At 38.9% G+C, this 26,388-nt stretch overlaps 1 protein-coding gene across 4 annotated transcripts in view; it reads left to right on the forward strand.

Moving 5' to 3' along the window:
* ATP10D (ATPase phospholipid transporting 10D (putative)) overlaps window positions 1-26,388 on the forward strand; it is a 104,110-nt gene that overhangs the window by 14,055 nt on the left and 63,667 nt on the right. For 3 of the 4 annotated variants that reach the window (XM_013062691.2, XM_013062692.2, XM_013062693.2), the window contains exons 2-5: window positions 7,757-7,817; window positions 12,104-12,430; window positions 14,847-15,041; window positions 25,050-25,254. In XM_013062691.2, the coding sequence (XP_012918145.1) occupies window positions 7,813-7,817; window positions 12,104-12,430; window positions 14,847-15,041; window positions 25,050-25,254 (732 nt within the window). In that variant the 5' untranslated portion in view covers window positions 7,757-7,812. The remainder of the gene's footprint in view (window positions 1-7,756; window positions 7,818-12,103; window positions 12,431-14,846; window positions 15,042-25,049; window positions 25,255-26,388) is intronic. The other variant, XM_004764927.3, reaches the window with a different exon arrangement.

A 26,388-nucleotide genomic window follows, 5' to 3' on the forward strand; every position in this document is an offset into this window, starting at 1 on the left:
TAGAAATGAAAGATACCATATGGGTTCATTTTTTGTATCCTATACAGCACCTCCTTTCATGATAACAATCGGCAGTCATCCAAAGTAATGACTTCAGTTCAATGTTTTGCCTCTCGCGTACATCTTAAACAAAGAACATGAACTTCTACTGGGGTTTTAGTTCAAGAAGTTACAATTGATAGAAACTATTAAAGAGCACATAGAACTCCAAGAGGACTTTATTTGGCAAATCTGATTCCTCCCGCCTACTGGAGAGCACTGAGGATTATGAGACTTTGTTATTCAAAATCCAGTTTTCCCACTAAATAAATTGACCTTTGTCATCACCAAACCCTATTAGGTATATCTATAACTATTCATATTTTTCCAAAGATTATGTGGGGTGATGAAAATCCTTTCTCCTTTTTGATCAAAGGAGAGCAGTTAGTAAAGGAACCATGCCGTCAGTTCCTTTTGGCAACTGATGCAACAAAGAAACCAGCAGTGATATCAAATGATGCATCATTTTTGTCATCATTATTACCTGTCAGATAAGGAATTGGTCTCCTTGAAGGCAATAAGCCTCTAATAGAGCACTGGGCAGAGAGGACCCAGAGTGGAATAAGCCCCACATTTTATCACTGTGCCTCAGGAGAGCTACCTCAGACATCTAGGTCAAGGAGACCTTCCTGTCTTGAGTCTCCTGAGTCTGCTATGAAACATTGCCTATTTTTTTTTTTTTTTAACTGACCCTGTTAGATAACTTGTCTTTCTTCCCAGATCTCAAGTGTATAACAACTTTTGATATTTTGTTAGGGCTTTCTCATTTTTCTCATCTTGATTGAGAAGAAGATTGAAAGTCTGTCAAGGTCAGGACCTATTGTTCTCCCTTGCTGAGCCTATGGAAATAATGACTGAAGCTGACCGTAACAGTATTAAACCCATAGAAAGAGTCAGTGCTGCGGGTCTCGTCCCCAACTTCTGGGGATTTTCGTGTAAACTTAGACCTTCACAATTTTAGTTAATTCTAGCCTTGGATGAGAGTATCTGCTTGCATGGGCTGTCAAGTCATTGGTGCATAGCCTTGCTCTGTGTACTTGGAGGAGATGGGCTTGCCAGTGACAGGAGGAGTACCTAAAAAAGTGTTCACTCTTAATTTCAGCTTTACATTTTGAAATAAAGTGATTTAGTAAGAGTAGTGGTTCTCAAAGTATGGCTTAGGACTAGGACCAGCACCAGCACCACCTGGAACTGTGTTAGAAACACAAATTCTTTTTTTTTTTTTTAAGATTTTATTTGAGAGAAAGCGAGAGCGAGTGAGAGAGAGCACGAGCAGAGGGTAGAGGGAGAAGCAGGCTCTCTGCTGAGCAGGGAGCCCCATGCAGGGCTCGATCCCAGGACTCTGGGATCACAAGCTAAGCTGACGGTAGACCCCCAACCAACTGAACCACTCAGACACCCCTAGATATGCAAATTCTTGAGCCGCCTCTCCCCGCCCCTGTGTTATCAGAAAGGCAGAGGTGTGGCTTAGGACACTCCAGTGCATGCTGGGGGTTTGACGGCCACAAATACAACATCCTAAAATGACTGTACATAAGAATGTTTTTCTTCTTCAGACAAGTGAGCTCATGTGTATATTTCAAGTTAGTTGTTGGTTGGTGATGACCTCAGAAATTTTTAAATACTAACTGGGCCCCAGGGAATTCATTACCCCATATTTACCTTTAGTCATCTGCCTTGCTACAAACTTTTCATTAAGTATTCATTAAGGGAAACGGGGATTTTGAGAACTGTTTGCTTTCAAGTACATTTGTGTTCAAGAAGGAGCAGAGTGTGATATGTTATTTTAGGAATACTCTGTTATTGAAGTATTTTGGTTTTTTGATATCTTCTAGAGAAAATAAACATTAATTAGAAATCATGTGGTTTTAAATGATCGTATTTGTTTTTAAATTTTCTAAAGAAGTAGTATTGTACAATTGGAAAGGCATGACTTTGGAGTAAAACATTGCATGCCTTGAGTTATAAAACCTTTGGCCTTTTATTTCTTACTCTGAAAAGTAGAAGTCATAAATGACATGGGGAGTGTATTTCATGAACAGTAATCATAGAAGTATTAGTACTTATTTTATTTAGGTACTTATGTAAGTGTTTATTTATTTTTGAGAGAGAGAGGGAGCATGCGTGGGGCGGGGCAAAGGGAGAGGGAGAGAGAGAGAATCTTAAGCCAGCTTCATGCCCAGTGTGGAGCCTGACACAGGCCTCAGTCTTCCGACCCTGAGACCCTGACCTGAGCTGAAATCAAGAGTCGGATGCTTAACTGACTGAGCCCCAGTACTTATTTTATAGGCAGTGCTTTGTTTAAATTTCTTTATTTCTGACCTTAATTGACTTTGTGACTCAAATTGATCTCTTGTAGATTTTAGAACTTCATGGTTTTTTTGTTTGTTTGTTTTGGTTTTTGTTCTTTAGCTTGAATGGAATATTGGCTCATGTAGCATCATGCAGAGCTAATGCTTAGGGCAACATGGAGCTGTTTTGTAGCTAACAAGTACAGATTCTCCCTTCAAAAACTTTATTTTTTTTGAAAATTATCGATGCATCTTCATTGTGACAAAGAAAGAAAAGTTCATCTTTTACTCCTTTCGTATTCTTACCATAACCAATATTCATAGCCTTGTGCGAATTATTCTGTACTTGTATTTCTTGCAAATGGTTGTGAACATTGCACACACCCAGGCAGTTTGTGTTATTATGTGAAACAAATCCAGGTCAGGCTAAGTGCGGATTCAACAGCACAGTAGGAAGTAGAGCCCAAACCTCTGGATAACGCTTGGTTAGTGTGTGCTCCCACGGCTCCTCTTCCAGCCTAAGAATTTGAAAAGGCAGTGGGCTTCTGTTCCAGAATCTTGTGAACTGGAAGTTTCCACATTTCTCACAACTGACAATACTACTAACTGGTGCTGTCTTCCTGAGGGACTGGAAAGGTGATACAAACACACACACTCCCACTCGTGTGTCCTAGATCTTGTGTATACCTTCGCGTATTTCGGTAGATAATTAAAGTGAAACTTCAGCTATGCTCAAGTTGTCATTCTCACCACTCTTTGAACCCAGATCAGTCATTTGGTCTTACCTCATTCATTTTTAGAAATGTTTGATCATTCATATCCATATTTCTCTGTCATTTCCTTTTTTCCCCCCTCAATATACACAGTAGTCACTGATCCAGGTCAAGGTATGAATACATATGTTTAATAGGTATATAATATTCTGTAATGTGGAAATGTCACAGTGTAGTTAGCTGTTCCACAACTGAAGGACTTTCATGATATTTCCAAGATTGTTACTACAAAAACCAAACCAAAAGAGTAAATAAATAAATAAATAAATAAACGAATCCCAAAATACAGTATGCCTTCTTGTACCTATACCCATAACCAATAGGTAAGATTCCCCAAAATGGAGTTGCTATGCCCATAGTTATATGTATTTTCAGTTTTCATAAATATTATCATAAATTTTTTTGGTGATGGTGGTGGGGAAATTGTAACAATTCACTTTCCACTGCCAGAGGGTTGGTTTTCCCCCATCCTCACTAGCACAGACTGTAAGAAAGCTTGTCTAAACAAGAGAGAAGTTACAGTTTTGTCCACGTAATAATAATAAAAAATATCCTGAATTTTCTTAAACTATATTTACTGTAATTTTTACATTTCAGTTTTCAGTCTACCTGGAGATTTGTTTTTTGAATTAAAAATTTATGAAAATATTTTAAAATAAAAATCTATTTTTTTAATGTGCTGTAAAGTAGGAATGTAGCTTTCTGGTTTTCAAGATGGAACCATTTATTCTAGGCATGTTAAGTCACCGTTTTCCCACTGATTTGAAATTCTGTGTTTGCCAACTAAGTTTCTGTTTACACAGGGATCCACTTTTAGGCCCTCGGTGTTAGTTTTCTCTTGCCATCATATCAATCACAAGTTAGTGGCATAGAACAACTCCAGTTCTTGAGTACAGTTCTGCAGATTGGAAGTCCCAGTACAGTGTGACTTGGTTCTTTGCTTAGGTCCTCAAAGGCTGAAATAACGATGTTATCCAAGCTGAGTTCTTATCTGAAAACTCTGGGGAAGAATCCACGTCCTACCTTCCAGGTTGTTGGCAGAACTCCGTTCCTTGCAGTCATTGGACCTAAGTCTCCATTTTCTGGCTGGCTGTCTCTAGAAGGCTGCTCTCAACCTCTGGAGACAACCAGTAGCCATTCTTTTGCATTGTCTTTAATTTGCTGGATTTTCTTGTGTTTTTCCATCAATATTCATAAGTGACATGGGTTTATAAATTTTTGTGGCAGTTATAAAAGAGTGAACACATGTTTTTAATGCACATACATATTTATATGGTGGTGACGAAAGATTACTTGCAATGAAACTTTTTTTCTTTTAACCTGTATTACTGCCTTGCTGTAAAAGGAATATTGCAAGTTGGGTGTATACATCATTTGGTTTATGTTAATCTCATACCCAGTCCTTCTCTCCCAGTGTGAACATGTGTTAAGAATCATCACCTTTAGGCTCTGTGGCCATATTAATTAATTCTTAAATTCTAGGTAAAATGCTAATGTTAGTTAAAGCGAAGTGTCCAGAGTCAGATGTTTCTGGCACTGTGTATCTAGGTGACGGTGGGCTTCAAGTTTCCACTCTCAGCCCAGGAACATGTAGCCTTTTCATATAGTTAATCTTTAATGGTATTTTTCTATTACTAACCAGCAGTAAGTTTGTTGTAATCCAGATTTTCACAAGTAGTAATTTACTCTTAAACCAAAAATAGTATTGGAGACTTTAATAAAACTTAGGTAAACTATAGGGTTTTTTTTCTTTTTTAATGAAATACTGAACCTCTCTACCTTTAAGGATAGTAGCTCACTCAGGAATAAAGTATCTAGAACTGAAAATTCTTTTTGGTTCCTAGTGATGATAACTGAACTTTATACATTTGCTTCTTTGTGTTTAAAAAAACTTGCTATTAATCCTGAAGGCAGGGTTCCAATCAGTGGCAGAGTATTAGATCAAGTAAAGCATGGGTCCATTTTGTGTATTAGCAGAACCCCATGAATAATCAGCTTTTTTTTGGATTGGGCTAAATCTTAAAATTGTGAATGCTCTTGAAAAATCCTAAAATGCGGGGCACCTGGGTGGTTCAGTCATTAAGCGTCTCCCTTGAGCTCAGGTCATGATCCCAGGGTCCTAGGATCGAGCCACTCATCGAATTCCCTGCTTGGCGGGAAGCCTGCTTCTCCCCCTAGGGCCCACTCCCACTGCTTGCATTCCGCCTCTCACTGTCTCTGTCTCTGTCAAGTAAATAAATAAAATCTTTAAAAAAAAATCCTAAAATGCTTCATCCTAACTTGTACATTGAAGTTTTGTCTGCTAGGTTGCTCTGTTTACCCCTGGGAACAGTTGACTAGAAGGTATTGCTATCCTCAGGTGGTTGGTTGCCTGGCATACTCTTCAGTTCAATGAAAAGCAAAGTTATATTCAGCTTAAGAAATTAAATATAGAAAAGTATTTGGATATAGTTGTTGGGGTTACTACTGTGCATACAAATTCTCAATATATATGAATAAGTACTCTAATTGAGAGAACATTTCCCAGATAGTCACATTTGTTAACTTTACTTAACACTTGACTATGGTTCACACACTATTCTAGGGGCTTTACATATATTAACTCACTTAATCCTCACAACAACCCTTTGGTCAAGGTTAGCTGGCAAGTGGAGGTGCCAGGAATTGATGTCAGAGTCTGGCTACAGAGTCTATGCTCTTAATCACTGCTGTACTGCTTACTGGTCTCATAAATCCAGTAGGAAAGAAAACAGTGATTTTCTGTAAGAGTCTTCTAGGCTTGGAGAAGCAGATTCCTTCTCTTAATAAAGGTGGAATGAATGCAACACAAGCTGACTACTTCTGTTTTCTCAAACTTAGATCTTATTACTCCTGCTTCTAATGGAGGGAAAGCCAGGCTGAATCATGACAGAGGAAATGGGGTGTTTTGTGTCCTTTCCACTTGCTACCTCTTTTCTATAAAAGTCAGTGATCAACAGTTACTTGTTGACGATCCAACGTTGGCCAAGCATTGGAGTTTGGTGTGAAGTTTGGCAAGCAGTGAGATGTGTTCCTTGACTGTGAAGAACAAAGCCAACAAAGAGCACTGAAGCAGGTGCCACGACTGAGCCAAGCTCAGGACCATAGTGGATGCAGAGCAGGGAATGCCTTACTGAGTCTTCTGTGTGGATCCTCCTCAGTTCCCCCCACTCCATGGCCAAACTCCAACAGTCTAAAGAATGAATAAGGGCTGGTGGGATGAGTGGGTAATAGGATTGGCCTGCCTTCCAGAAGGCAGCATTTGCGGAGATTCAGAGTATAAGCTGTGCTTTGCCACCTTCTTGATAAGTCACCTGGGTCCTAATTAAATTCTACATTCATGGGGCCTATTCTAGATCCTCTTAATCAGGATCTCCAGGGGAGGGGCCTAGGGGACTGTTATTGAGGTACACTTAGAAAACACCAGATGAGTGGCATACAGTTTGTTCATGGACATAGTTGGGGTGAATTTCAGAAAGAAAGGTTGAGGATGAGACCGGGTGGTGCGAAGGTCATTTTATGTCATGTCTATCTTTTGTGACTGTTTGATATTCTATTTGTATCCTACTTAATGCTGGTTACTTTCCATGTATCAGCAGATATATACTTGGAGTTGGACAACTTCTTTTAATTTGAAAAGCAATATATTGAAAGTTTGTACCTCAACCCAATTTATAGAGTTACCAGCCTTGACTTCTATATGACCTGAGAAATTGCCAAAGAGGAGCATGAGAGTGGGGGAACAGAACGAATATTGTTTTCGGCGTGTCCCATGACTCTTCACGGTGTCTCATTTTTTTCATTAGCAAGCTGAGGCATGAGGGTTAATTACGTAGGTCACATACCTAATAAGTGATACAACTGATATTCGAGTCAGAGTCCATAAAGCAGGAAGAATTTGATTTGTCGGGACGCCTGGGTGGCTCAGTTGGTTAAGCAGCTGCCTTCGGCTCAGGTCATGATCCCAGCGTCCTGGGATCGAGTCCTGCATCGGGCTCCTTGCTCCGCGGGGAGCCTGCTTCTCCCTCTGACTCTGCCTTCCACTCTGTCTGCCTGTGCTTGCTCTCACTCGCTCTCTCTCTGACAAATAAATAAATAAAATCTTAAAAAAAAAAAAAAAAAGAATTTGATTTGTCAAAAAGTGCTGAACAGGGCGCCTGGGTGGCTCAGTGGGTTAGGCCTCTGCCTTCGGCTCAGGTCATGATCTCAGGGTCCTGGGATCGAGGCTCAGTGGGGAGCTGGTTTCTCCCTCTCTCTGCCTGCCTCTCGGCCTTCTTGTGATCTCTCTCTCTGTCAAATAAATAAAATCTTCAAAAAAAAAAAAAAAGTGCTGAACAGAGTGCTCATTTATTCAGTTAAAACAGGTGAGCTGGAATATGAAGGGTTAGGTGAGGGACTATAGTCAAAAGACTTCTCATATTTGTTACTGTATGAAAATAAATGCCCAGTATTCTGTGATTGTTTTTTTTTCTTTTTAAGATAAACTAAATATCAATATTTTATATGAATTTATCTCTATTTTAAATGTCAGTCCTATATTCAAAAAAATTATTCAAATGTGTTTGCCAATATCATGATACAGGATACATCATTGAATAGAATTTTGCTTAAGGGCCACTGGTTTGTGTCTTCTAGGTTAAGTAATTTCTGAAGTCTGAACTTTAAAATAACATGCTTCATGCTGATTCTTAATGAGGTATGACTCCCGATTTGCTTTCCTTTCATATCCTCAAGAAATTTTGCTGAATATATATGTGAACATTATTAACAACAGATCCAACTCTACAGAACCTTCTACTCTAGCCACTGTGTTCCCCCCGCCTTTCTATCAGGACAGGAGCTTAAAGTGGATCTGTTCACTTCCATGTACACTTTCAACCCATGTGGAACATCGTGCGGTGTCTTTCCAAAGTGTGTATAGCACCATATTAGTGGCCCTTGAAACTAATTCAAGCATCTTGATCAGTATTAAAATGAAAGAAAGACTCAGCAAGAAAGAGAATAGAGCAGAACAGAAAATGGATGCATTGCAAGGAATAAGCACCAGAATTGTATAATTTTTGTTTCAGCTGTATATGTATGTGGGCGTGTGGGTTTTAGGTTACCTCAGAGGAAGTATTTCTCACTGAACTGGCAGTTGACAATTTTGAAAGCACTTGAAGTAGAAGGACTAAGTAGATCCTTGGTCATTTCCTGCTCAATATAAAATGGTTTAAATTCTGAACTGGAAATTTGAAAGGATTTTTACCACATGCTAATTACCTCCACATCAGGTCTTTTTCCCTTCAGTCTCCTGAAACGCTCTCTTGTGTAGATCAGTCCTTTGACCCCATAATCCCTTTTCAGGAGAGAATGGCGGTACCGAGGGGAGAAGACATTGCCAGTTGATGAACCGCCTTGTCTTGGAGGCAAGGACAGAGATTTGATGGCTGAAGGGGGCAATAAGCCAGGTCCAATTCTATCCTCACCAAAATTCCTTGGGAATAAGAAGGGCGGGGAGAGGGGGAGACAATATTTGAGTAAGTAGAGCACCTAACAAAAGTTGAAGGGCGTTGAAAAGGCACACAGGATGGTGGACGCGGGGATACTTTGGCATGAAGTGTTCTCTAGCCATAGGTTTGTCTCTTTGGAACTGAGTGAATGGGGAGAGAGAAGGTTCTGGAATAGATCCATGGAATGGAAAGCTGATTGTTTTTGTGAACCAGTAAGTGTTTTTGCTAGGGTGAGATTATTTGTTAGATACGCCATGAATTACCAAAAGTTAACACCTCCTAAGGGTCGTATTTGTTTAGTTATTTCTGTTTGCATTCTCAAGAAATTCTACTTTAAAATTTTAAAAATTTAAGTAGAATCTATATTACTGTTGAGATTGTGGACACCAGAGGGATACACACTCCTGTGTCTTTTTTTTTTTAAGATTTTTATTTATTTATTTGACAGAGAGAGATCACAAGTAGGCCGGCTGAGAGGCAGGCAGAGAGAGAGGAAGGGAAGCAGGCTTCCTGCTGAGCAGAGAGGCCGATGCGGGGCTCGATCCCAGGACCCCAGGATCATGACCTGAACCGAAGGCAGAGGCTTAACCCACTGAGCCACCCAGGTGCCCCCACTCCTGTATCTTAACAAGAATTTAATTGCAAGTGGAAAGTCAAAGTTTCTAGAAATACTATAAAATTTTAGCCCTCTGAAGAATATGAGGTTTGCCATCAGTCCCTGATGTGCAGGGGGTGAAATGCACGAAAAGCATTTAGTTCTTACATTTGGTGTTTTTACATTATCTACTGAATCATTTATAAAGCACTTTCTTACATCCTTAACCTGCAGGAGATTTCTGGATATGTTATAAACTACTTTAATAACTCAAACTGTCATTACTAGTTATAGGTTAAGAAGCTATTGTTATACACTGGAGTGAAAACCAGACTTTTCATATTACTTCATATGTGGGCTTTTAAAAAAGTTATGTTAAAAGAAAGAATTATTTTGGCCAGTGTTTACGGATTCAGCCCTTTATGTACAGATATTTTAGAGAGCAAACTCCAAAGGTCAGAGACCTGGTAAGGATAGAATTTTTTTCTCATTAAGACTGGTAAGACTGGGGCGCCTGGGCGGCTCAGATGGTTAAGTGTCTGCCTTCGGCAAAGGTCATGATCCCTGGGTCCTGACATCAAGCCCCACATTGTGCTCTCTGCTCAGTGGGGAGTCAGTTTCTCTCTCTCCCTTTGCCTCTTCCCACCATTCATGCTCTCTTTCTCTGTCAAATAAATAAATCAAATCTTAAAAAAAAACCTGATAAGACTAACTTTATGAATATTTTCTCTCAGTGGTCATAGAGGTTATATTTGTGGGTTCAGTATCCACGCACAGATACACATACTTGGAGGCTATTGTATTCTTCCCCTTAACAGGACTCTCCGGTCTTACTTGTTTTTATTATTTTGCTTTAGATCATATATGTTTTAAAGATTTGATGGATTTTTAGATTATTAATTGTAATTCAACTAACTCTGTATAAATACAGGGCTGCTCAACTGTAATCGGTTGGATTGCTGAAGGACCAGTGTATAGTAAGTAAATGTGCTACCAAGAAGCGATTATAAAAAATACCGACTCACTAGAATTACTAGAATGTAATTGGACCAGATCTTCCGTGTTACAAGGTGATGATCTGTGATTTCAGATCCATGAAAGCTGGATACAGTTTTAATGTTCTTAGGGGAAAACTATTAATTTCTGATTAATGTAACATTTTAGAGAAAATAATCAGTAGACATGTTGTAAACTTAGAATGAAGCCTAGGAAAGAAACCAGCTTAAATAATTTGCCCAGCTACATCAGTGCCTCAAACAGCATTTTACACCTGGGGTTGCATTTATATATCTACGTGCCTATCACCTCACCTAGAGCCTGAGTACTTGGAGAAAGGGTATCGAAACCTTAGATGATTTCAGTATTCCTAGCCTACTCTAGGTTCCAGCACATAGCCTCATTTTTTCTCTAGATGAGGTCTGGGGAGTTTTGTTAACATACTTACTGATTTATTAAATAAAAATCTCCAGAGGTAAACTCCAGTGGAAGGAGATAAATAATTGACATTGATAAAGCAAAGATAGAAACCAAGGCCTCCAGACCTTGTCCTCTACACTCTTGGTGAAGTGCTTGTTACCAGGTATGAACTTTTATTGAGCATCTACTAAGTGCCAGCTACTCTGGATACAAAGATCAATGAAACACGTTACTACTTAAAGCAGAAACTGTCATGAGAAAGAGTTAGTCTGAATCAGCCTTACCTACTTACTAACCATATAAACTTCAGCAAGTTACTTTATTCTCTAAGCCTGTTTCCTCTTTTGTAAAGTAGAAATAATACCTGTATCATAAAATTGATGTAAATGTTAAATAAGATAATGCCTGTAAAGTGCTTTGCAAAATGCTTGGAATATGGTAGGCTCTTATCTTTTGTTTTCAATTAGTGAACTCAAAATTCTAAGCAGGGCTGAATTTCCTGGGAGATAAGGAAAACTTGGAAATAAGGGAAATAAGAAAGAGAACATGTAAGAGATTTTTGTTTTATAACCACCCCAAAGCATGGTAGTGTAATTTTTATTGACTCAAAATTTGGCAGGTTGGCAATTTGGATTGAGCTTGGTTGGGACAACTCATCTCTGTTCTAGATTGGGTCACTGGGGACACACATGGGTTAATGGTCAGCTGGTAGTCATTGGTCTTACTCATATTTTGACAGGAGCAATGGTGGTAAGTGGGTCATGACCCATCGTCTAGTAGCCTGGCCTATACTCAGACCCCTGGTAGTGACCATAGAGTTTTTAAGAGGGAGGGAGAGAGAGGGAGTTCCATGAGCAAGCACTTCTCTTGCACACAAGCCTCCGCTTGTGTCATGTTGACTAGTGTTTCATTACCCAAAGAAAAGCGCATGGCCAAGCCCAGATTCACTGGGTTCCACCACTTGATGGGTGAAAGGTTGTACCTACAGAGATGGAAAGAATTTGTGGCCATTTTTGTAATCTGCACAGAATGGATTTTATTGACTACTTATTCTGCATCAGGCTTTATCCTAGATAACTTACATGTTACTCATTAAATCCCTATAAAACTTTCCTGACATGGGTGGCGTTCCCATTTCAAAGATGAGAAAACTAATTATCAGATGAATTAAGAGACGTGTACACATTAAACCCAGATTATTTGCTTCAAGTTATGAGGTGGCTTTTAGGTGCTGTCTCTTGTTGCTTAAAAGGTCAGATGGTTGGCTTTTGAGGCAGAAAGTGTGTGTTTTATTTAATGAAAATTTGGTTAAAATGGAGTTCCAAAAACTAGTTTTCCTTTATACCCATTGAACCATTGATTCATGTATTTAATTGATATGGAAAAAATTTTTAATCTTACTATCCTTACTTACTATCCTTCAAGACGTTCCAGAAGCATATGAGGAGTGTTTTAGTGGGTTTTTGTTTGTTTCGGCAGAGCACCTGCATATCCTGGATCTGCCCGCATTTTGGACATGACTGAGTGTCTACAATGGGCCAGGTATCACTGGCAGCGGCTGATGGGCAGTAGAAACAGAGACGACGATGAGAGGCCATACAGCTATTCCTCTCTGCTTGCCTGCGGGGGCAAGTCCTCTCAGACTCCCAAACTGGCAGGAAAGCACCGGGTTGTTGTTCCTCACCTCCGGCCCTTCAAGGATGAGTATGACAAGTTCTCTGGCACCTACGTGAATAACCGAATACGAACAACAAAGTACACACTTCTAAATTTTGTGCCAAGAAATTTATTTGAACAATTTCACAGGTACTTTTATTTATTTATTTTTTTTATTTTTGGGAAAAAAAACTTAGCATGTTCTTTGTTATTCTAGTTAACATATGATTTTTCATTTCTATAACACTATATGCTACCTAAACATAGACTTGGGACATTTTCTTTGACGATTCTAGTAGAGTTTGTTGTGAAATGATGAGTCCTTACGTTCACATGGCACTTTACAATTGGTAAGATGCTTTGTCTTGACCAGAGAAGATAACAGCTATTTTCCTATTATAGATTAAGAAATGAAGTTTGTTACTGTGGTTTACCCAATGTCATGCTAGTGATAAGAAGCAGACCAGGATCCATAGCCTTGAGTTTTTTCACTCTTGCTTCCATGTTCTTTCCATTAGGCCATTTGAGCTTTTCCTTACTTGATGGTATGGGGAAATAGAGCCCTTTACCAGGTGAAGCGATGACATAATTCCATTTAATATGTATTTATTGAAGCTCTCCTATGAGATTAGGCATCGAAGGAAATGCACATCTTAATGGTGCGCCTTTCCTAATGGAGTTTACTGTTTAGCAAGGGCAAAAGGTATATACAATGAGAGACACAGTGCACGTGTGAGTGTTATAAACTGCTACCAAGTAGGTTGGAAGTCACAAAAGAGAAATAGTGGAGCAAGAGGAGAGGAAATGGCACTGAACGTAATTAAAAGCAGAAAGGCAATAGCATATGTTGCTTGAGGTCTGGGAAGTAGAGTCATCTAGATGCCCGGCATAATTAGAAACAAAGCAAAGGCAGAGAGAACTTTCAGGAGATGCGGTATGTACCCAGGTGAATGGTAAGACCTGAGCTTAGAAAAATATGGAAATGAAAAGAAGGGCTATCCATTACAGCTATAATGGATTAGATGCCGGGAAGTAAGTAAGAAGATGGTATGAACATACTGACCTGAGAATGACCAGGAGGATTAGCAGAAAAAGTAAAAACAGGAATAAAGAGAGACTTGGCTAGATGATTTTGTTTTGGGATGCTTATATGAATATACAGATTTTCAATATTCATTATTCATTCTGCATATCTTCATTCTCATTATTCACTGTAAAATAGGTTCCACATACGTTAATGGAATGATGGGTATGTTTAAAATATAGATATGAATTTCCTGCATTCATGGCCTGACATGCTATGCATGATTCTGCCTTTTATGAAGTTTGCTATCTCGTCCAGTTTATGGAATTAGAATCTGAAACTTGAACAGAATTCAGGGTCAGTGCTGCCTTTTATGAAGTTTGCAGTCTTAGGCAGTTCATGGAATTAGAATTTGAAACTTAAACAGAATTCAGGGTCAGTGCGGTTGGTTTAGGTACAGCCCACATGGTAATAATTGAGGCCAAAAAAGTATCAAAAAGGGTTAATAAAGAAATTTTCAGAATACAAGGAGTTGGAGGTAAGGAAGGAGAAATGGGGGTAAATTAATTTTGAGAAGTTTAATGGTTAATGTGGAAAATATGTAATAAAAACTCAAGGAGCTATACAGGATTGAGATTATATTTCTTTGAAGGAAATGGGCTACTTGGATTTACCTTAGGGGCCAATGGAGGAGTATTTCAATATATAAAATAAAGGAGTAGAAGAAGTTCCTGAAGGAGTTCATCTCATAAAAGCTGAAATAGAACGGTTGGTCCCAAGTGGGAAAAAAACCTCTCAGGATTCTGTTTATCCTAAGGCTTGTCTGAATCTAGTGTTTGGACATGCAAATTAGCTTCTGAAGGCTAGAGAGTTGGGGTTTTGAAAAATTTATCTCTACAGTGTGTTCACATTGAATTTCCTCTAAGTTTTTTTTTTTTTTAGATTTTATTTATTTGTCAGAGAGAGAGAGGGAGAGAGAGCGAGCTCAGGCAGACAGAATGGCAGGCAGAGGCAGAGGGAGAAGCAGGCTCCCTGCTGAGCAAAGAGCCCAATGTGGGACTCCATCCCAGGACACTGGGATCATGACCTGAGCCGAAGGCAACTGCTTAACCAACTGAGCCACGCAGGCGTCCCAGTTTTTTGAACTTTTAAAAAGAAAATAGTGTTTCCTGTGATGCTTCTCTTGATATTTTACATGACTCGAGACTGTCATACTCGTATTTACTATTATGTGTTTAATAAAGACTACCTCGCATTTATTATAGTAAAGCCATGAGCTGGATGTCTACTGGAGGTACAGGTTGTTCAGATATGTTAGGTTTAGCTAGTTCTCTGCTCTGTAGCATCGAAAATCGACGAATGGAAATGGAGGAAAATACCCTAAGATATTTCTGCCCCTTTTGCTTTAGGCTTTGATGTGTATGGTGTAAGAGAATGGTCGAGTTTCATTTTTCTACATATAGCTGTCCAGTTTTCCCAGCACCATTTATTGAAGAGACTGATGTGATTCGTTAACACTCCTCATCTGTGTTTGGATTGCAGGGCTGCCAATTTATATTTCCTGTTTCTAGCTGTCTTGAACTGGGTGCCTTTGGTAGAGGCCTTCCAAAAGGAAATCACGATGCTGCCTCTGGTGGTGGTCCTGACCATTATTGCAATTAAAGATGGTTTGGAAGATTACCGAAAATACAAAATTGACAAACAGATCAACAATTTAGTAACTCAAGTTTACAGTAGGTAAGTGTGCCGGGAGCTAGGCTGGGGAGTACACATGTGTGCTTTAGAAACATGCAGAAGGCTGCTTTCTTCCCCTTCCATGCGGTCAGGATCCTTTTGGGGGATGGTGATGGTGGTGATGTTTACAACTAGTATTTATTAAGGATCTGCAGTGAATTTAATTCAGGGGTCCTAGTAGAACCAACATGTACAGATGGTCCTGATTAATGATGGTCTGATTTAGGATTCTTTGACTTTACGGTGTTTCAAAGGCAGTATGCATTCAATGGAAACCTTACTTCAGAATTTGATTTTGACCTTTTCCTGGGCTAGCTATGTGGTAAGATTTCTCATGATGCTGGGTGGCAGCAGGGAACCTCATTCTCAGTCAGCCCAGTGATCACGAGGGTAAACAATGATCATTTTGTACCCATAGAACCACTCTGTTGTTTTTTTTTTTCCCGATTTCAGTATAGTAGTCAATAAATTAATGAGATAGTCAACACTTTATGATAAAAACAGGCTTTGTGTTGGATGGTTTTACCCAACTGTAGGCTTCTGTAAGCATTCTGAGCATGTTTAAGGTGGGGGGGCTAAGCTATGATGTTCGCTAGGTTAGGTGAATTACGTGTGTGTTCCACGTGTGTATTCAACTTGGAATGAGATTATTGGGATGTAACCCTTTTTATAAGTCAAGAAAGATCTCTGTTAGCCATTGTCAGTCCAGGAGCTGATACAGCAAATGCATCTGTAATTTACATACAAGTGGATCTGAAAGAATTAAACTTCATAAGAAGGAAAGCAAGGAGGTGCTTTTTAATCCTGGATGTTAAAGTTTGGGATTAAGAAGAGGATGGAGTATGAAAAATATGAATGGATATGTAAAACAAGATAGAAAAGAAGAAAAACATAAGATCTATCCGTGGTGGAAAAGGACTGAAAAATGGGGAAGAGTGTTCTTTTTTGTATACAAAATTAGAAGCCTATAATAAAACCCCTCCCACAGCAGCAGCAGAAAACATTCATAATAGGAGGTCTTTCCTGAAGCATATTTGCTTATCACGGAGACTTGTATCTCCAGTATTTATTACACAGAAAGACTGTGTAGGTAAGAATAGTCTATAAAGGTGAGTTTTGAACTGTGTCATATATTGTAAATCTACATTTACAGGTTATACATATGACACTAGTATTCAGAGACGACTAACTATCACACTGCCATATTCTTCCTCTAAATTCCGTGTGCATTGTGTGTGTTTTACAAAGTTTAGATTGTACTCCATATATTTTTATTCTGATTGTTTTAGCCTAATATTGCACCACAAACATTTCCCATGTCTTTATGGAAATGAAATTTTCACTTTTCATACTTTTATGAAAAACGAATTACGAAGTTTGTCATTTTTTTTTCCCCAAGATTTTATTTATTTATATGATGGGGAGAGACACAGTGAGAGAGGAACACAAGGAGGGGGTGATGGGAGAGGGAAAAGCAGGCTTCCCGCTGAGCAGGAAGCCCAGTTCGGGGCTCGATCCTTGGACCCCAGGATCATGACCTGAACCGAAAGCAAACGGTTAACGACTGAGCCACCTAGGAATCCCCAAAGTTTGTGATATTAATTGGTGTCCCCTTTCATGAGAAATGTATCTGCTTTTTTGAAAGTCATCATTAGGACAGTTGTGTGAAATTCTGAATCTAAGATGTTATTTGCTTTACAAACAAGTTTATGATGTCACCCCCCGCCCCCCATATTGGGGGTAGGCAGGCTTGTGCAGTGTTCTGAGGATACTGAGTGCACTGACTTGGTCTGAGCAGGCAAGCAGCTATAGGAGCAGTGATGAGAAATGAAGAGAGAGGGAGTTTGAGGCCTCCTGTGGAGGGAGTTCCAACACCAGGCCATTCCTTGAACAGTGTATTAATCAGCGTTGTCCAGAGAAATAGAACCAACAGGAATGAGATTTATAATCAGGAATCAACTCACGTGATAATGGAGGCTAAGAAGCCCCATGTCCGCAAGCTGACGTCTCGGGAAGGCCAGCAATGTGGTGTGAAGGCCCGAGAGCCGCAGAGCTGATGGTCTAGATTCCAGTCCCGGTCTGAAGGCCGGAGAGCCGGGGATGCCGAGGTGAGATGAGTGTCCCAGCTCAAGCATCAGGAAGGCAGAGAGTAAATTCAACTTTTTCTCTGCCTTTTTGTTCTCGAGGGATTGGATGATACCCACCCACACCGAGGAAGGCCCTGTGCTTTTCTCAGTTCAATTTGAGGCAAATTTCTCCCAGAAACTCTCTCCCAGACATACCCAGAAGTAATGTTTAACCAGTGTGTCTGGGCATCCCCAGTCGAGTGGACCCTTAAAATTAACCATCACAGATATTTTCCTTTAGTGGTAGAGAATCCGCAGTGTCTCCCTGATCCGACAGAAACCCCCGAATGTGGGGTGTGGTGTGGGCGATGAAAGAACTCACCTGAGGCAGAACACAGGAGACAGCAGCTTATTCAGTACACCACAGGGAGCTGCGGGCTGGATGGGGGTGGGGGTGGGGGGACACTGTCTGCCACGAGGCAGTGGGTGGGGGGTTGTTTTTAAAGGGGGAAGGTGAGGAGGTCTGGGGATATATGGAATTTCTCCCTTTTTTGGTAATTGGGCCTGGTTTTAAGTAGCTCATTGTTCAGTTAAGGCTTATGGATATTTTCAGGGGGGGGTCCCTGTTGGGCCTGCCTATATTCAGCCTGGGGGTTACCGTGGGCCCTTTTGCCGGGGTCAAGTTTCCCAATCCCTCAAGCCTGTTCCTTTATAGCAGCCCTCTACAGAATCCATCTTTTTTTTTTTTTAACTTTTTATTTAAATTCAGTTAGTTAATACACAGTGTAATACTAATTTCCCTTGTGCAGTAGTGATTTAACACTTCCGTGCATCATCCAGTGCTCAGCACAAGTGCCCTCCTTAATTCCTAACACCGATTTCTCCCATCCCCCACCCACCTCCCTTCTGGTAACCATCAGTTTGTTCTCTGTAGTTAAGAGTCTGTTTCTTGGTTTGGTTGTGTGTCTGTCTGTCTCTCTCTCCACACCCTCTCCCCTACCCTTTGCTCCTTTCCATCTTTTGAGCCGAGAAGGAATGTGATGAAAGCTGTGCTTTAAGAATATTGGTCTGCTCGAGTTTTGGGAGTAGCCTCTACAAATGGGGTAGATATACCTCTCTTAATCAGTCCAGGGCATTACTGGGGGTAGGTGCAAGGGACAGGAAGGGGTTCATAGAAGAGATGCTGTGAAGAAGAGCCCAATTAAATTTGGTGAACTTTCTTGACTTTTGAGCCTTGGAGAATGAAAGTACCACTGATAGAAATAGGGAGCATTAAATTCACCTCAGGCAGGATGAATTGGAAATGAGAGCGAGACAGGCATCCAGTGGAAATGCCTCACAGGCAAATAGGAACACGCTACGGGAGTTCTAGTTGGATGGAAAGGCTATAGTAAGAAATTTTGAAGTCATCAGTCTGGTTAGAGAGATTTTGAAGTGAGGAGTTTGACTTAAATCCCCAAGGGAGAGAGTGGGAAGAGCTAGAAGTCAGAGCTTTGAACCCAGAGGATGGCAAACACCTCCTTCAGCCTCTGAGTTGACTTGACAGGTTCCCTTAGACAGATGCTGCCCCTCTTTCTTCTGACATCTCAAGAGTATTTGATACATTTCTTGGATCAACTTTAGTGTTCTTGTGTCAACTCTACGTTCTTAAGATTGTAATTCTAAATTGGTCAGACTAGAGATTTTCTTCTCTTCTAGTTACCAAGTCTGAACAAAAGACATTTAGGTTCAGAAGTCTAGTTTTCTAATAACAAGTATATCTTGGGTGCCTGGGTGGCTCAGTGGGTTAGGGCCTCTGCCTTCAGCTCAGGCATGATCCCGGGGTCCTGGGATCGAGCCCCACATCAGGTTCTCTGCTCAGCAGGGAGCCTGCTTCTCTTCCTCTCTCTATGTCTGTCTCTCTGCCTACTTGAGATCTCTGTCTGTCAAATAAATGAATAAAATATTTTTTTAAAAAAGTATATCTTGAACAAATTTAAGGCTCTTTTGACTGACCAAGAGTTCTACTAGATGATGGAATTTTTGTTTTATTTACTTTAGGGAGAAAAGTAACTCAGAGTCTTATCCTGATAGTAGAATTGTCTTCCATTTTATGTGAGCCACAGAGGAAATGGTTGGGGCATGCTGCTCTCTGTAAAGAGAAACTTAAGCTGAAACCTGAAGAATTCTGAATTCTGTTCATTACTAGAATTCTTCAGTGACTTTGTCAATATCCATTTTAAAGATCTAGAAACAAAACTAACTTTTTTTTTTCTCCTTTATAAGATGATGGGACTCAGACAAGGAAAAATTGGGTCTATTTCATTTTCTGATACTCATGTCTGATCTAAAGCTAACCAGAAAAACTGATGTATTATGTGGAAAACTAAAAATAATAGGAAAAGCTCATGGTTTTCATTTTAAAGTCATGAGCATTTTACTAAAACACTGCTATGCATCATTTGATGACATTTATGTCTTCCTCATATGCCAGAGATAGAGAGGTGTGATTGATACAGTCTTACCCACCCCCCAAAATAGCTTAGGAAATAGTATTTTAAAATGATTATATGATGAACAAGGTTCAGATTTCAACCAATTTGAAAATTACCCAGCAATACCAAATTGAGCCAATGGGAAGAATGCTTCTTATATGTATTTTTAAATACAGGTTCTTGTCTATAAATGATTATTGACCTTTAGTGCTAGTTTAAAGTTGGTCATTGTGTTTGTTTGCTTTTCTAAGTTCTAAATAAGTTCTAATCTGATTTTCTCAGTCAATAGCTATATTTAGCCTTCGGCAAATTTCATAAACCCCACTTCCCTTCATTATGAATATAATAGTAATAAAACAGTAAGCGATAGAATCTAGCCCTTTCTAAGTGCTAAGTGAAAGTTTAGTAGTAACTGTTAGCTGGAGTTTGCCACATTATCAAGTTATTTAATCTATATTTGAGAACTCTTTAGGATACTGCATGATATTTTAAAGATTAAAATTGCGTAGTGGGAGACCCGGCATCATTTTTTTCTCAGGTGTCCTTTTGGACATAGTCCAGATCTATTTTAGATGATTAGCATATAAACTTACAGATAAGATGCAACATTCTGTTCAAATGTTTAAGGTGTCTCCCAAAATACCACTTCATAATTGCATTTCATAATAGAATCTCATAACTCTTTGTCCTTTTATCTGTTAGTCTATGTTATTTGCTTTTGTTTGGTATTACAGAATAAATAATACCTTTCTCCAAGAACAAGAATTTGTTCTTGGAACAAATTACAAGGTTAAAAGGAAGTAAAGGTAAGTTATAAGATCATGCCTTGTTGATTTAAATATACTAACTTAAATTCCTGTGAAATACAAAGCCATCACTTTAGAGAACAAATTATTCCTCAACAAAATTAAGGTGAAAGTATGAAGCCATTAAATTGTGCAAGCTTTTGGAAGAAGCATATTAACATTTCTGTGGAGATAATTTGATTCTTATTTGTAATATGTGGTCTTTCACACGGTGCTTGTCTTTGGGCAAATATCTTGGGAAATAAACACTAATATAGGAATTAAACATTTAAACTTTATTATACCTCAATTAAGTTGGAATGAGCTACTACGGAAAACCTAACTTTCTCAATATTGCTTTTCAAATGACAGTCATTTATAAAGTTTTAAGTTCTGTTGCAAGGATAATAGAAGTGTGTTGAAAACAAGACTATTAATCACTTAACAAATTTGAGTGCCTTACTGTGTTGTAGGCACTGAGAGCTTGAGATTTAAAGGAAAAATGGATTAAAAAAAATAGATACAGTGCCTTCCGTCCAGAACCCTACCTTATTTTTTGATCTTTAAAAATCACTGTCTTGATTTTAGGAGCTTCAAAATACTGGTGAATGTTAACCCTTTAGGGTTATCTCATAAATTCATGAATCTCATAAATTTATAAAATTTCATGCTTCTTAAAACAAGATTAAATATCAGTGGCCTTCTAAGGTAATCAGCCTTTTGTGTGATGTTTTCGAAAGTGATGGTTCTTCAAATTCGCTTTCTAATATACAACTAAAACATTTTTTATTTGGTGGTCAGTACTAAGTGACTATAGCTGAAGTAAAGTCTGCTTCTTGAGAGATGGTCTCTGGAGCCACCAGCTTTGTTTTAAATCCCAGGACCGCTTAGAAGCTTGACCTTGAGCAAGTTACTTAACTTGCCAAAACCAGTTTTTCTCATTTGTAAAGGCAAGGGGGGGTCAGGGATCATAGTTCATTACAGAACCAACCACATAACATTGATACAAAAATTAAATCAGCTGGTGAATATCAAGCATCTGATAAGTCTTTGCTGTTATATGCAATGATTATTCATTATTTGCTCATTATAATTTTTAAGCATTTTATGGGAAAATGCTAAAAAAAATCAAAGAGAAAAATTTGTTCATAATTCTGCTCTTTCTCTCTTTAAGTTTGTTAAAACAAGAAGTAGAAGTTTATATTCTCCACCCTTCCTTCTTACCCCTCCCCGACCTCCCACCTCCCACTCCAGTGGAATCACTGTTAATAGTCCAGCATGCCCTTCCCTATGTTTCCCAAGGCTTATGCAGCAGAGCGGTGTGATCTTGAACTCTTAAAGGAGTGAAATGGGTCTGGAAGTTTGCCTGAAGGAGGGATTGTGAGAGCCACGTTCTGTCCAATGAGAGTAGTTCAGAAGCACAAACAATCAAGCAGATGCAAGAAATTCTAGCTGAACATTCAGGCTGTGGGAGAAGAAGGTCTGCTTACTAGTTTTAATTCTTTATTGGACAAGGATGGTCTCATTTTGAGTCTACCACAAGAGAAATCTTCAGAGCTAGTTAAATGTGGCAGTGAGCATTGTCACTGGCTGGCAGTTGCTTTCACACACGTGCTCTCTCTTGCCCTGTGTCTTTGTGCCCTGACTGATACACTGCCCCACCTTTCTTCACCTGAGTCATTCTTGGTCATCCTTCAAAACTCACCTCCTCACCACCTAAACACCCCAACTATTGGCTCTTGTAGTAAACTGGGCATCCTTAGCTCTCTTTTATGAAAGTACTTTTTGTGTGTCTTTTTCTAATTTCAATCATAACTTATATAGGGTGGGGACGGTATATTAGCCATTTGTGTCTTCTTAGCACCTAACATAGTAACTGGCATAAATTAAGGTCTGTAATGTTTATTGACCTGGAGTAGCTAGCTGTTGAGCAAATTAGGTAGTTTTTTGAAATCCTGGTGTAGACTCCAAATAGGGAAAAATGAAATTAATTATGAAATTGACGTCATTTAAATTTGGTTCCAATGTAGAATAAATAAACTTGTCCTTGAGAGGAATTGTACTTCTTATGCTTGAAAGAAAAATAAAATTCCTAACCCTAAGAGTCAAGTCTGGCTTCTCCTACTATCTTTACAAATTCTTGGCAAATTTTCCTTGTAGCTTTCCTCATAGAAAAAGTAGAGGCCATGAAGCATGAATTATGTTACTCTGCATCGTTCACATTTTCACCTTTCAACTTTCTTCTGACCTCCGAGGAAGAGGCAACTACTCCCTTTATTGCAATAGGAGTCGTTTCCTCTCTTGTTAATCTCATTTCTTATTTCGTCATAGCCTCCACCAGCATTCCCCACTCAGTGCTCTGTCTTCTACCTTGCCTGTTCCATGGACTCCTTTCCAGCTAATCTCATCCTTTATCCTTTGTCTTACCTTTCATTGCAGTGACTACCTTTACCCTAACTTCCTTTCATAGAGAAACATGAAATATTCTATTTCTTCAACTTCTGTTCACTCTCTGATTCATGGAGGTCTCACTTCCTTTTTCACACTTCCAGCAACAATTTCACTCTATCAGCCTTTTCCATAGTCAACAGACATCCTAATCACGGAATGCCATAGGCTTGGCCCCTTTACAACTTCACTATGATTACTCCCTATTTAAAGTTTCTTTCTCCCTAGATTTCTCTGGTATTACTTTCTCTTGGGTGCTCTTCCACTCCTTTATTACCTTAAAGTCTCCTTCTGTAAGGAATCTCATGTCCTTACCTGGTGTCACCTGCCCACATTTCTGTCTGGACCCATGAGCATAAGATCAGAACCCTCAAATTCCTGCACATCCTCGGTTTCACATCTTGCTTCAGATAAAAGCTTTCCAATCTCTGTTTATTATCTGCCTTCTCACGCATCAGTTGCTTCGAAAATTTGAGATGTAGTGAAAGGCACCATTCGTCATCCCATCATATAAGTTAGAAACTGTAGAGTCATGCTTGATAACACCTTTGCATGTAGTCCAGTCATAAAATGTGGTGTAGTAAGTCCTAAAACATATAGGAAGTCAAAAAATCCAAATATGTCTTGAATTACTCTTCTGTTTATCCCTGCTGCTACCTCCTCAATTCTGACCATCCTCCTCCTTCTCCTGAATTATTTAAATAATTTTACATTGGTTTTGGCCATTCCTACATCAAACTAGCTGGACACCCAAAGTCCACTCATTATTCTGTTACAGGAGTTAGTAAATAGAAGTAGTATCACATCCTTCTTCTTCAGGTGAACCTTGTGACTCTTCATTTTCTATGGAATGAAATCACTACTCATAGAACTGAATCACTACTCATTAGAACTGAACCTTTGAAATATGACCCATACTTGTGTTTTTGGATGTTCTCTCTTACTTTCTTCCATGAAGAGTGAACTGGTCTGTACAAACTCTAGAAAAAAGAATGATAAGGACAAAATCATTGATTTTACCTTTCTCCATGAACTAACCAACTCTTTAGGTAATCAAGGATTTCCTTTAGTTGGATTCAATCTGGTGCATTAGATATTTGGGGAAAATAAGCCCTGAAAATGTATTTCTTCAGTAGCCCCTGAAGCTAGATATTTCTTGAAATAACTGATACAATTCTATAGAGCAGAAAGTATACAAGTGTTGGCCTAAGGTGGCATTTCTATTTATTCTGATGCATAATTTAAAATATAGCTATCTCCCAGGCATCTTTGACAATGAGTTTGAATATTTAGCTCCACAAATATAATTGGAACTAAATCTTTACTTTTGAAATAAGTGTATTTTTGTCACAAATACCAGTTCTTTATGGTTATTTGGTAGGCAGTAGGGGAATGGTACAGCCTTCCTGATATTGGTTGGTGACATTGTATATGAAATGCTGTTTAACTCGTCTAGAGGATATTCCGTGATACAGATTTCCTTGTTCTACTCTAAGGAAATGCTTTCTGAAGCACAGTTCAGGCAGGTTAGTATGAAAAGGCATGAGAAGTATGGCAAAAACTTTAACATAGAACAGGGTATTTAAAGCAAGACAACCTCGAATGATGTATCTTTCCTTTAAAATTGAATATATATGGGGGCAAACTACACTTTTGAAAAGGGTTAATGTTTTCCATCCTTCTTTCTAGCGACCAGCTGTGGCGGACTCAGGACTGTTTTACCAGTAGTTCTATTAAGTGATAATTAGAGGCGTTCACGGTAGTATAATGATTTTTAAAATGTCGAGTATTTTATTCATTTTGTTATTTTACTTCTTTGGTGTTTTGTTTAATTCCTTCTACCAGTCAGACAGGAAGCGCTCTGAGAGTGCATGTTTCTGGTGCATTTCCGGATCCTTGATACCTGCAACAAGAATGAGCGCCCAGGGATTGAGATCTATGTGAATTAACCCAGCAGATGTTCATTTTATTCCAGTTACACTCAAACGGCATAATAATTCAAAATCTCCTGGGACAGAAGAGCTGAGAAATAGGTTTCATGAGCTCAATAACTAAATTTTCAGGTGAAGCAAATTCTGGAATTTAGGTTTTCTCTGCCTTCCCTTTTAACATTTAGTAGATTAAAATTCACCCTAATTCTTTAACCATGCTTTAAATTACACACACAACTTAAAAAATAAGATTACGTATGTTTCTATCTTCATATCCTCTTTACGCTTTTGTTTCCCCCGATGTCAGGAAAGAGAAAAAATATGTCGACCAATGCTGGAAGGATGTTGCTGTTGGGGACTTTATTCGCCTTTCCTGTAATGAGGTTATTCCTGCAGACATGGTCTTACTTTTTTCTACTGATCCAGATGGAATCTGTCACATTGAGACTTCTGGGCTTGATGGAGAGAGCAATTTAAAACAGAGGCAGGTGGTTCGGGGATATGCAGAGCAGGTAAATAATGTGTTCTCAGCTGGTGACTTATTAACATTTTTCTTTTCAGAAGATTTTCCCAGGTACATATAAGGAAATTTTTAAATTCATGTTTACAATTACAAAATAGAATCCCAGAGGACTTAATCCATTTCCAGCTATCTGTGGAAGTGTTTTATAGATAATAGAATAGAATGACTTTGAAGTTCACATATTTTAGCCTGGCAATCCTATATATTTTGGAACTAAATTAAAGGAAACGGAATTATTCTGCAATTTGGAGAATTATTTTGCAGTGGAAATAACCACCTTCTGTTCCTAAAATCTGTAATTGCAACTATACCTGGACCTTTTGAGATTCGTGTAGCTTCTCGTGCCACAGAGCTTCTAGACCTTTCTAAATCCTGCTGTGATGAGGGAAATAAGAATTTGAAAGTTATGTTAACATGAGTTTGAATGAATTCCTGCTCTGCTGTTTAATGACTTTGTGACCTTGGGCAAATCAGTTATTCAATTTATCAGCTTATCTTAAAATAGAAATAATGTGTCTGCCTCATAGCTTTGCTGTGAGAGGTAAATGAAGTAATATACGTAAAAATGTCATGCGTGGATACTGCTTACATGCCAGTTTCCTTTCGCTTTCTCTGGAAACACTTGAGATGAAGTATTATTTTAAAATTTAATGATCTTTTTAAAACTCAACTGTTAAGTCAGGTTTCCTTCGTCTAGTAAACTAAAAAGTGTTTTAGCTGCATAAATGCCCTGATCTTTAGTAAATTTCATACTCTGACGGAACAGTGGGCCATGTCTCTGTGTCTGGATTTAATTTAGATCTTGTGATTGATATGCCTCTCAGCTTGTCATTGTCACTTTTGTGAGCATTTATGTAACTAAAACATTGGTAAAAATCTTACACAATTTGAGATTCTCAAATTGTGTAAGTACCAGCTTTGAGGGTGACGTCTGTTGATTAATCATCACTCTTTGGGTTCAGTTAGAGTCAGCTGGGTTCAGTTCAGGGTCAGTACTCTGGAATCCCATGACCTGGTTTGCAGTCCTGTTTCTAAACACTGCCTTGCGTGGAAACCTATAGCAAATTATTGTTCTTCTTTGTGCCTCTCTGTCTTTATCTGTTAATTAGACCTAACTATAACA

This window comes from Mustela putorius, unplaced genomic scaffold (assembly GCF_011764305.1).
Source record: "Mustela putorius furo isolate JIRA1106 unplaced genomic scaffold, ASM1176430v1.1 tig00000430_pilon_pilon_pilon, whole genome shotgun sequence".
In the NCBI taxonomy this organism is placed as follows: Eukaryota; Metazoa; Chordata; class Mammalia; order Carnivora; family Mustelidae; genus Mustela; species Mustela putorius.